Here is a 12,942-nt window from a genome sequence, read left to right on the forward strand (position 1 = left end):
CTAAGTTCAGCAGATTCATGTTGCGGGCACCTTTCATCCCATTCTATAATGACTTCTCATTGTGATAACATCCAATTGTTATTCGGTCATCATTAAGTGTGGGCGATGCTGCCAATTGGAAAATAAAATGTTCTAATCTTAGTGACATCCTGTGTCAGTATCATGTATTCACAGATGATGTCTCACGCAGCGGGTTCTGAACAAAACTCCCTCTATCTCATCCCAACATTGAACTTTCATTTCCTGTTCCATCTCAACCTGTATTTCACACCAGTTACTCTCAAAGTCTCTGTAAGAAGCATTACCTCACTTCTGGGCAGTTTTGAGTGATAAATCACCACTGACTGGGAGCCAGTTTGAGGCAGCCTTTGCATTTCACAGACCACCATCAAAATTAAAGCCTTTTTGGCTGGACAAGAGTTATCAAAGCGCAAGTATTTGTATTTCGTACCCGAGCCCCCAAACTCTGATGACACAGCGGCAAACCCCTCTGCTGATTAAACCAAACAACTCGAGAAGCTTACCTCACCTCGTAATCTGTTAAAGTACGAGTGACAGAGAATTCCCAACTTCCACTATTTAAAGGAAGAATATCAATTTATTCTTAAACTCTAAAAGTGAGCATTAAACAACAACTATTTACAACTCTAAGCCTGCTTTCTCTTAAAGTTTTGTTATCTACTACCAACTCTAAACAATATACTGTTCCAGTAAATGCCCCTTTTAAAATTATATCAACTTAATTTTCAAAACCCAGCAGCGGCTGTTGTCTCCGGTGTCTATCTTCCTCTGGTTATAGATCTCCCTGGGATGTCTTGGGCCTTTTGCTGCAAAGATTTTATAGAGAGTGTTTTGAGTAGCAGTCTCTCTCTCTAGATGGCAGTCTCTGGTTATCAAAATGTCTGCTTCTTTTATGTCCTAAACATCGTATCGTTTCATTGGTTCGATGTTGTCAAAACAGTAAAATTCAAATTCGATTGGGTTTTCGTACCCTGTGGCATAGTTTAAACTGATTGGTTAAATTTGAACTGTTGTGAAAACATAGCAACCAAAAGTCAGGTATTTGTTTCACAACCAAATGTTGCATATTTTCAATTTTCCAGTACAGTCTGAGACTGCTCATCAGTCGCTTGATAGGTGCCTGCATTCATTCTCTCTTAAAGGTGCAGTACACACCTTCAACTTCATAACAATTTGATTTAAAATAGCCATTGTATGTATGCTTTCAGTAAGGCTGTGTTTGCATGTCACAACACTAGGGGGAGCACTTTCTGGACATGCTCCATGTCAGAGTGTCAGCTGCTTGCATTAAAACTAAAAAAAGTTGACAGAGACTAACAAGAAAGCTCAAGTTACCCATTTTTAGATTTTTGGAGTTCTAAACTCTTTGCAAGTCTTGTATTTATGTCACCAGTCATCTCGCAAAAATTCCCTCAGCAGGCAATAAATTAGGATGATATATAATTAGGAAATGTTAGTAAAACAACCAATATGGAGTGTGCAAGTTTCTTAACTTTCGATGTGTGAAATTGATTCAAATGTTTAAGGGCACCATTTTTTGCAATAATAACATTTTTTAGATTAGCTTCCCTACAGGATACAAACAGGCCATCTGGCCCAATAGGTCCACTCTGACCCTCCGAAGAGCAATCCACCCAGACTCATTCCCCGCCTCTGACTAATGCACTGAACACTATGGGCAATTTACCTTGGCCAATTCACCTGACTTGCACACTTTGGATTGTGGGAGGAAACCAGAGCATCCGGAGGAACCCCACGCCGAAAATAGGAGAGAATGTACAAACTCCACACAGTCACCCGAGGCGGGAATTGAACCCAGGCTTCTGCCGTTGTGAGGCAGCAGTGCTAGCAACTGAGCCACCAAGTTATGTTGACTAAAATATTTAATAAATAATATACTCAAGGTGGGACTTCGAATGGCAACCCTGGGATTAGGCATCCCATTATTTACCAATTGAGCTGCCTAGTTGTGTCAAAGCTCCTTACAACGACATTTAACATACCACACCTTGCCTAAGGAGGCAAAGTTCAAATGAAATCTCATTGGGACCCAGAATGAATAATCATTGATGAGGTGAATTGAATTATACAGCCTTTGATCAATCTAAACCCCTAAAACTAGCCAAAAAGATGTCAAGAGCAGTTGTCCGTGTGGTGGCGCTACAGTGTTGGCTGAGTATGTGTGCACAACTGTTTTGGATGCCATCTTGCTCAGTGGCATGCATGACAATATTTAAGGGTCTGTTTTTGTAGTAGCTGAATCAACTGCTTTGAGCAAGTAAAATGATAAATTAATTGGAATGAGAAACAAAAATATTTAGTTTACACCCAGATTTATTTTTGTATCTCAGGGAAGAGAAATGCCATTAAGACGATTAATGAAAGGAGGGAATTGGAGCAATTGAATTGAAATCTATTGCATTCTTGTATAATTCGCTGTGGTATAACCAGTATTAATGGTGCGAGCTAAACTTTCAAGTGATTGCATTGTGGATATTTGATTGTTTCTTTTGCTGTGTGACAGATCTTACATATTTGTAAGAGAAACAAATATTTCAGCAATTTTTTTTTCTCTGATGCTGTCAACTACACACTCCACATAGGTTGTTTTATTTAAGGGTATTGTGTTTGTGAAATGTTTGAAAGTATGTCGAAATGCAGCAATCTTTTTCTCTCCCTATCACTGCTATCATTTTCTGCCTCAGAGACACTGTGAAATAAATGGAATTTGCAGCTAAGACTTAATTACTGACAGTGCTGAAAATGTGTTGCTGGTTAAAGCACAGCAGGTTAGGCAGCATCCAAGGAACAGGAAATTCGACGTTTCGGGCCAGAGCCCTTCATCAGGAATCAGGGCCCTGGCCCGAAATGTCGAATTTCCTGTTCCTTGGATGCTGCCTAACCTGCTGTGCTTTAACCAGCAACACATTTTCAGCTCTGATCTCCAGCATCTGCAGACCTCACTTTTTACACTTAATTCCTGACAGTGTCAAGATGCAGTTGGTAGCAGACTGTACCTTTTTTATTAATAATACAAATTTTAATTTGAATAAACGAATACATTTGGTTTCTTTTCAGCATAATAAATACCTAACCTGTGACTGGTTAAATTTGGCAAAATGCATTGACGTGAAATTGCAGTTTTACCCAGAACACTTAGCATTATTTATACCCCAGTGAATGACCGCCAGATCGCCTTGATTTTTTTATTTGGATGGGACGCTAAACACCATTTTTTTCAGGTGGATGTAAAGAATCCCAGCACTATTGGAATGAGTAGTGCAGTTCTCCTTTGCATCCTAGCCCACAGATATCCCTCGACTAACATCACTAAAAATTAGCCATTATCTCAGTGCTACTTCTGGGACCTTGCTGTGTGGAAATGTTTCTTGCATAGCAACAGTGACTAAGCTTCAAATAAAATTACTTTTGAGAAGACCTGAGAGTGTGAAAGGTGCTACATAAATTCAAGCCTTCCTTTCCTCTGAAGTGGACTTAAAAACTCACAATTTAAGATGTGTGCATGTGTAATATATTAACTCAGTGCATGAATAACTCATTTTATACCGGGGTAAAACTGTCTAAAGCATCTGACTAATTTGATCATCTCACTTATACCTCCCAACACAGCATAAATAACTGTGCTGTACCATTAAGCTCAGTTTCAATACTTTGTGCATCTTTGTATTACAGAACCTAAGAAATGAAGAGCAGGTTGCAGTAATTCAAGCTCGTACTGTGCTGTCGCTATGTGAGAAGGTACACTTCGAAATCATGATCATTCTATGAAGCAGGAAGTGCATTCATACACCTGAATGTCTACCACTTCTGTTAATTTGCTTACTGGAATAAAGCATACACAAAATAGATTGCTCGTACTTTGTACTCTTCGCCAGTGCCACGACAGAACCATTTTGGTGGGAGTTGTTCTTGTAAAATGTACCCCTAAGAGTGAATAATACATTTAGCATGACTATTTTTCTTTCCAATTATCTTATCAGAATGACACTGTTGAGGTCCCGTGCTGTTTCACTTGTCCATTGTATGCGTGCATAGAGATGAGGGTTTGGTTAGCTCAGTTGGCTGGACAGCTGGTTTTTGGTTGAATCCTTGCATTGGCTAAGGTTACTGTGAAGGTCCCACCTTCTCAACCTCACCCCTTGCTGGAGATGTGTGACCATTTCAACCTGTGCCTGAATTTGTGTTTCGATTTATTATTCTAGCAGCTCTTTCTGTGTTTAAACTTACAGATTTATGTGCTGTATGGGTTTTGGTAGCTTCGAGTTGCTGTGAGGTTCTGAATGAATGATAGATGCCAAGAGGTTTGGTTAAATGCATTACTTACCAAGGATCCAATAATTGTTCTTGTCATTACTCTATCAAAAAGAAACATAATGGCATGGATCAGCTAAGGATAAAATTATGGGTTCACTCGAGAAGGTTGTAATAAACATGTGTGATCAATACTTTGTGCGGTTCATACAAGCTGCACTTTCACTGAGTGAGTTTGCTTTGTAGTCTTCATCACCATTATATGTTGGCTCAAACACTCTATGTGGGTCCTTGTGCAGTTGAGAAAACAAGCTGCTGGCTGGCCAGCCCCTCAACTGTAGGGGAATGTATTATTACGAAAGGCTTCCATTAGCAATCCATCTGTAACTTCACATGATGTCGATCTGATCATTTTTAAATCCCTTGACTCCTTCACTACTGCAGCAGCACCTCGCTTCCTGATTGCTGTTATCTTTACTGTTTGGACAGTAATAACAACATGTCTCACAGTAAAACATCCCGAGTTGTTTCTCCACTTAGGACTCTCTGATTTTATCCAGAAATTAGAAAACCTAACCGTCTTGAGGCTAACCTCTGCCATCTGATGATGGGACACTGCAGAAAGGGACACCTTTCAAGTGTCCCCAGATTGGTTACATTAATACAGCCCACTGACTGAAGCTTTTATAATAAGATGCAGTCATGGGTGTCAGGAACACATTAGAGACAGATTTTGCTTCAGTCACAGGCAAGTAATCTGATTAGGATGCTGTTGTCTGGTAAACATTGTGGCTAGTAATAGATGTTACTATCTGCATTCATTCTCATGGGATTTTTTTCTTATTAAGGTGCAATTGTATGACCCGCAGAGCACTTGTTGTGGAAATGAATTCCAGGAATTGTGACAGAAATTAACTGGGATATACATCTGATATTCAGTAGAATTTGCAAAATGGCATGCACCCACCCCCAGAATTTCTAGTCATTAAGAACTTAACAGTACTGTCGTAACAGCTCCCCGCACTGCCATCCACCCTTCCAGCCCACTTAGACCACAGTGAATTCTGGCTGAGCTGCTTTATGCAAGTGTTAGTCAAACTCAGGAAGGTGCATTAATCACCTGCTCAAATACAAGCAATAATAGAAAATGCTAGATGCACTCAGCAACTCCGGCAGTATCTATGGAGAGAGAAACAGAATTAAAAATGCAGGTCAATCACCTTCTAGTTTTGTTGAGGGGTTCTTGACCTGAAATATTAGCTTTGTTTCTCTTTCCGCAGATGGTGTCTGACCACACAAGCATTTTCTGTTATTATTTAGGTGCCATTGGCCAACGAGATTCCAAATTAATTTTCATCATGCATGTTTGCTTTAATTTTCGAGAATGCTGTAATGGCATTTCATGAGCTCGGTGCGTTCATTGGTATTTATACGAAATTTGTTTTTTAAGTTCCATCCATTATAGCATCTCAATTTTGCTGTCTGAAGCTAAGGAATTGATGATTGATTTCCTTAATCCCTACCGCCTCCCCTAAACGTGTACTGCTGGGTGTCATTTAATCCAGGTGGTGAGGGCTTGCCCTGGTGAGAGGGCAGACCTGGTGAGAGATTTGTGTCTCCTCCCTTGGGGAAGCCCATGTCATATTAAGTACCAGTTTGTGACCAGCAGAGAGCCTTGCCCTGGATCACCCTGGGGTGAAAATCCTGGGCATCCCAACACCCCCTCCAAAGCGCTGCACATCAAAAGTTGGCAGCTCTTCATTGTTGTGAGTGCCAGGCAAGGAGCATGGGGTAGCTGTTGGCAGTGCCCCCGTCAGAGGGTCAGGATCAGTGAGGGGAACCATACCACAGGTCATTGGAGGTGGGATGAGGGTGGTAGACAGGAATGTAATGGTAGATGGACCGGAGTTTAGCAGTTAGTGCTGTGCTGTGTTGGGTGCCTGATAAAGAGGGATCCCTGACCCCTTCAACCCCTCCTCCTGGAATCTGTGATCACAATCATTAAGATTTGCTTTCCGGATTCCCCACCTGGTGACTGTCCCACAGCAGAGGAGCTCCAGGCTCTACAAAAGGGTATTAGTTGCACCCATGAGGCTTTCAAGCCTGGACTAAATCGAGGCAAACTTGACACCTGGTTAAGTGACCCCCCGCCCCCAATCCCCCAACCATCAGCACCAAACTCTCCATTGTGGAGGGTATTAAAATCCACCCATCATAGTATTCCTACTGTGTGGAAACAGGCCATTTGGCCCAACCAGTCCACACTGACTCTCCGAAAAGTATCCCACTCAGACCCATTCCCCCACACCTATTACTGTACTCTACATTTCCCCTGACTAATGCACCTAGACTACACATTCTTTGACACAATGGGCAATTTAGCACAGCCAATCCATCCAAACTGCACAACTTCGGACTATAGGAGGAAACTGGAGCACCCAGGGAAAACCATGCAGACACGGGGAGAACGTGCAAATTCCACACAGATAGTTGCCTGAGGCCGGAATCGAATCCAGGTCTCTGGCACTGTGAGGCAGCAGTGCTTACCACTGAGCCACCATGCTGCCCTTTATTCTACATTAATCTTTATGTAGCTAACACTTCGTATGATACAATACTTATGGAGGTTATGCACTAAATAGTCAAAAACTGATGTCAGTGAACAGGATTTGAGTGCATCCTGAAGAATGGATAATTTTTAACAATGTGTTGCTTTTTCAAGGTAATTCAAAGGAAATTCTTTATCCCAGTGAATAGTGGAATGTGAAGCTACCTAGACAAAGTGTAGTTCAGACAAATATCATAAATGAGTTAAGAAGAAGTTTGATAAATATTTGAGGACTAAAGGGACAGGAGGATATTTTGAATTGTTAAATGAATACAGGTCAGGGGTCAAATGAAGCAAAGTACAAGGAGTATTAATCAGCCAAGGGCTGTTGGGCTAATGACGTTAAAATGCATCTGAACGCTGTTGATCTCTGTTGTTAGGCTTTTGCAGGAGGCCAGTACATCAGTGCTATGCATCTCGATTGTGTGTAGCAACCCATAATACTATCTCCACAGAAGTGAGAATGGACAATGCAGCTGTATTCACCGACCCACACAAAAAATACAGCCTCATCTGCACAACAAAATTGCTAACAAGTCGCATGCTTTCATATGCCTCATAGGACAGTAAGATAAATGCGGATATCATGGAGAGCCTGGAAGTGTCGATGGTTCTTGTCCGTGCGCTCTGTGAAATTAATGCTGCAGCAGTAATGGAATTGTATTGCAAGGCTAGCCAATAATTTATGTTTGGCTGCAACAGGCTACATCCTTGATCCTCCTGTTATGACCTTTGGCTGCAGGTTGCTAACCTAGACGTGTCATTTGCCATTATTGAGAAGAAGCCGTAAAATAGAGTCACTTCAAAGTTACCCAGGATGTTGAAATGCCAGGAGCTTTGGTTATTATACACAATCTGATGGGAATGCAATGTTTTCCATTTCACACTGAAAATCCCAGCAATGCTCCAAAGGGCAGGAGGGAAATTATGGAAAATTGTCAGCCCAAATCTGTAAGAATAGGTTCATCGTAAGACTCGAATCTAATAACTGCTGTAGAGGAATTGTCAGCATCAAATAATTCTGGTCATTTTTATTTAATATTGTCACAATTCAAATGAGAAGAATGCTCCCATAATCAATCTCACTATTCCACAAGTCGTCAGAAATGAGTAAATATCCAATTGAACCAACAAGACGATCACCTTGCCTGATGGATTGCTATTCAGCGCGAAGGTCACACACACCGTCAACTGGAAAGTAACTACTTAATGTGAACAGACTTATTATTTAACAGATGGCAAAACGTAGATTACTAATTTAATACCTTGTGATTTAAGCCAGACCCCCTTCAAACCCCAAACACACATATTCATCCATGAATAAGACTGACAGAAACAGACAATTTGGCATCAATTTTAGCGTCGAAAATACAGACAGGCAAAGAAACAAACTCTGAATGTCAAAGTCCAGGCCACATGGTTGGGATGAGTTGTTTTGAACAGTTCTTCTGATTGTTATCAATGATGACATGATGTTGTGGACAGAACAATGGCCAGTCTTTGATCCAGCAGCTGATCGGGTCGACCTGGGTCTTCTCTTGTCTTTGGAGCTCTTTATCTAGAGTTTCCAGGTTTGTGTTGCCTTACTCATGTAAAGAAAAACAGTGTCATTTCTTGTTTGCAGGCTTCTGGATATCTCCGAGTGCGCTTAAAGGATTGTGAAAATGCAACTTGAAAAGCAAATCCAAAAAAGCTGCTTCTAGTTTTCCCTTAATTCCAAGATTTCTGTTGCCATTCTGTCTCATAAAGAATTTCACTTCTGTTCTCTGAATTGTAATGTAAGCCTGTAGCGAATGTGTATTTCACATAAGCCTACTTGATCTTAGAGTTGCAAAATGCTCCAGGGTACCTTTAGCTATGTAGCATGTCCAACTTGCATTTTCCAGTTGACTGTCCAAAAGGAACACAATATGGATGAATTACAAAACTAATGTAAGCTAGTGTACTTAAAACTTATTGGTCATGGGGGGTGCCTAGGACAGTTGGCATCTTCACAGTGCATCCAAATCTTACTCACATACTACAGCTATTGTTCAGCACTAGTGCTTTTGCCTCCAAGATGGAAACTTTGTGTTCTAGCCTCATTGCAGCAGTCTGAGTACTTAATGCAGGCTGGTACCTTACTGTATTACTAAGGGAGTGCTGCACTGTTGGAGGGGCCTCATTCAGATAAGACATTAATAGAGACCAATCTGCGTGCTCAAGTGGATATAAAAGATCCCTGGCATTGTCAGAAGGTGAAGAGGGGAATTTTAACCATTGTTCTAAATAATATTTTTCTTTTATGAAACATCAATTAAACAGATCACCTGATCATCGTCATGGTGATGTTCTTGGAACTTTACTATGCACAAATTAAATTCTGTGTTTCCTAGATTATGTCAGTGATTAAACTGCAAAATAAAATGTTTCATTGAAAACCCTTCTTTCTAGCTTACTAAAAGAAGAAGGGGTTAAGAATATGTTATTTTTCCCTCTCCATATTATTGGACGCTGAAGCTGATGATAATTGTCCACTGCTACCATGGTGGAAACCACCTAACTCATCACAGACCAGGGACTGAGCCTACCTCTCTCTGATTTACTTGGCTTGCATTAAACTCCCTGGTTCATTTTCATTATGTCAAAGTCTCTGATGCCTTTGCTGCATGAACTGGCTTGGTGAGTTAGTGAAGATCTAGTACCTTATCAGAGAAGTCATTTGGATATGTATGCGTTTACAATATGAACATTAATGGACATTGTGGAGCTTGGTCCTATTCATATCTACTGTGGAGCTACCTTTGCCATTCTTCTGCCCACCTGACCAGTTCTTTGATGTTCTCTGACAGTTTAAAACTACTCTCTTCACTGTTTACCATGCAATCCATTGTTGTGTCATCCACAATCTTCTTGATCATATCCTACATTTGACTCTGAATCATTAACGTACACCCCAAACAACACGAGCCCCAGCAGCAAGCCCTGAAGAACTCCACTGGAAATAGATTTCTGTCACAGAAACATTCTCACACATCATTCTCTATTTCTTGCCTCATTTCAATTTTAGGTCCAAACTACCACTTTGCCTTGGATCCCATAGGCCTTTATTTTCTTGGTCAGTCTGCCATGAGGTACCTTATCAAAGTCTATGTTAAAGTCCATATGAACTACATCTAATGCATTACCTCTTCAAACATTTCCCTCAAAATGCTGACTATCCATGATTAATCAATATTTCCTCAAGTGCAGATATATTCTGTCCCTCTAAATTCTACTAATTGCTTTCCCACCACTGAGGTTAGACTGACTGACTGACCTATAATTTACTAGTCTATCTGTTTCTCCCTTTTTTTAAATAATGGGACAACAACTTGTGGTGGATTTTGTGCTACTTAGCTGTAGGTGTAAACATTGAGGAAGGCTTACATTTATAAATAATCAAAAACTGAATCTTCCTCACATGGGTTTAGATTTTAAATGCTGATGGTTGAGAGAGGTTATTGTGTAACTGTGTTTATTGTCATCTGAGAAGTCACGGGTAACTGATGTTGCAATTCTCTGGACGCTGACTCGAAATTGTCAAATCTGCAATTTTAAGATTGAGCTAATTTATTTTCTTCTCCAAGATGATAAGTATAAGACCATAAGACCTAGGAACAGATATAAGCCATTCAGTCCATCGAGTCTGCTCTATCATTCAGTGAGATCATAGCTGATCGTATATTCCTCAACTCCACTTTCCTGCCTGTTACCCATAACCTCTGAATCCCTTAGTGATTAAAAATCTGTCTATCTCAACCTTGAATACATTTAATAACCCAATCTCTTCAGCCCCCTGTGGCAAAGAACTTAGAAGAAATTCCTCCTTATCTCTATCTTAAATGTGTGACCCCTTATTCTGAAATTATGCCCGTTGATCCTCAACCGTCCCAAAAGAAGAAAAAAAAACCTGCTACATTTTCCCAGTCAAGCCCTCTAAGAATTTTGAATGCTTTAATAAGGCCATTTCCCATTCTTCTATAGTCTACTGAGTACAAACCCCATCTACTCAACCCCTCTTCATAAGACATAACCTGGTATCAGCATTCTCTGGACTGCCTCCAATTCCAGTATCTTTCTTTATATAAGGGGACCAAAAATATTCACAGTATTCCAGCTGAAGTCTGACTAGCACCTTGTGCGGTTTTTTAGCAAAACCTCCCTACGTTTATGGTACACATCTGTGTTGAGCCGTTTTCTCATGTTGACATAAAGTACATAAACCTCATTTTCTCAGGTGAACTGAAGCAGACACTAATCTCAGTAGTGTAGAATGTGGCAGGCTTTAAACCACCACCCCCTCCTGTCAGTTACCCACCCAAGACCCAGTGTGAGCAGACAAGTGATGACTAGCAGATCTAGAATATTGGGCAGCAGTCAAAGGAGAACTTGTGGTGCTCCCCCAAGTGCTGGATAAATGAAGGGGGAGTGTATTAACAAATAGGAAGCAGAACAGCCTGAAACAGAAACGTATCCTCGCGCTCCCAGTTCAGCTGCTTTAGCCCCAGACCCAAGCAAGAATGCCAGAAGCCAGTTCCAAAACATGCCTGCATTCACCTGTTGTGGCTCTGAATCATCTTCTTGGCACCATCACGTGGGACACTTATCACAATGACCTTCACTGAGTTAAAACAGCAGTGGGGCTTCAAGAGTACCAACACAGCCAGAACTGCATGGTTACAAACATGCATTTGAATCAAAAACAAAGGAGGCCATTCAGCCTCTTGAGAGTGCTACGCTTTTCAATATGATCATGGCTGATCTGATTGTAACTTCAATTTTGCTTTCCTACCTATCCCTGAAAATCTTGCACTACCAGAATCTACTTCCCTCTGCCTGAAAAATATTCAAGGACTTTGCCATCTTTTAAGGAAAAAGAGTGGCACGGTGGCTCATTGGTTAGCACTGCTGCCTCACAATGCCAGGGACCCGGGTTCAATTCCCGCCTCGGCCAACTATCCGTGTGGAGTTTGCACATTCTCCCCGTGTCTGCATGGGTTTCCTCCAGTACTCTGGTTTCCTCCCACAGTCCAAAGATGTGCAGGTCAGGTGAATTAGCCATGCTAAATTGCCCATAGTGTTAGGCGCATTAGTCAGGGGTAAATGTAGGGGAATTAGTCTGGGTGGGTTGCTCTTCGGAGGGTCGGTGTGGACTTGTTGGGCTGAAGGGCATGTTTCCAGACCGTAGGTAATCTAATCTAAGATTTGTCTGAGAGAAAACATTTGCCTAATCTCTGCTTGTAAGCTAGCAATCACTAATTTTTAAATATTGAAGCCTAGTTTCAAATAATCCCAGAAGAGGCAGCACCCTCTTCATGTCTACCTGTCAAAACCCCTCATGATTTTATATGTTTCAATCAAGTTGCCTCTTACGCTTCTAAACTCCAGTAGATACAAGCCTAGCCTGTCCAACTATTCCTCATAAGGCTACCCACACATTTTAGGTATTATTCTATGAAATCTTCTCTGAACTGCATCCAATACTTTTACATCCTTCCTTAAAAGAAGTGACCAAAACTGTACTCCAAATGCAGTCTTACCAGAACCCTGTATAACTGAAGCATATTTTTGAATTCAATTTGCCTCATGATAAATGATAACATTCTGTTAGCCTTCTTAATTACTCTGTGCATCTGCATACTAACTACTGTGATTCATGTACAATTCCCTGTACAATTCTGAGCTGTGTAATCTCTTACCATTTAGCTAACATGCTTAATTTTATTCCTCCTGGTAATATGAACAATTTCAACTTTCCCATTGTATACTTTATTTGCCAGATTTTTGTACACTCACTTTGTCTATATCCTTCGAGCATCCTTATGCCCTTTTCATAACTTACTTTCCTATCTATCCTCATGACATCAGCAAATTTGGCAACCACACTTCTGTCGCATCATCTAAATTACTTTTATAAATTATAAACAGTTGAGGGCAAATACCAATCCTTGTGGCACACCATTCGTTACATCTTGCCAACCTGATAAAGGCCCATTTATGCTAATACTTAGCTTCCTGCT

General features: G+C 40.8%; 1 protein-coding gene across 1 annotated transcript in view; it reads left to right on the forward strand.

Moving 5' to 3' along the window:
- The window catches only part of LOC132833289 (janus kinase and microtubule-interacting protein 2-like), a 79,048-nt gene that overhangs the window by 7,976 nt on the left and 58,130 nt on the right, over nucleotides 1–12,942 (forward strand). The window contains exon 4 of the mRNA XM_060851453.1: nucleotides 3,715–3,780. Coding sequence (XP_060707436.1) covers nucleotides 3,715–3,780 — 66 coding nt within the window. The remainder of the gene's footprint in view (nucleotides 1–3,714; nucleotides 3,781–12,942) is intronic.

Source organism: Hemiscyllium ocellatum, chromosome 36 (assembly GCF_020745735.1).
Source record: "Hemiscyllium ocellatum isolate sHemOce1 chromosome 36, sHemOce1.pat.X.cur, whole genome shotgun sequence".
Taxonomy (NCBI): domain Eukaryota; kingdom Metazoa; phylum Chordata; class Chondrichthyes; order Orectolobiformes; family Hemiscylliidae; genus Hemiscyllium; species Hemiscyllium ocellatum.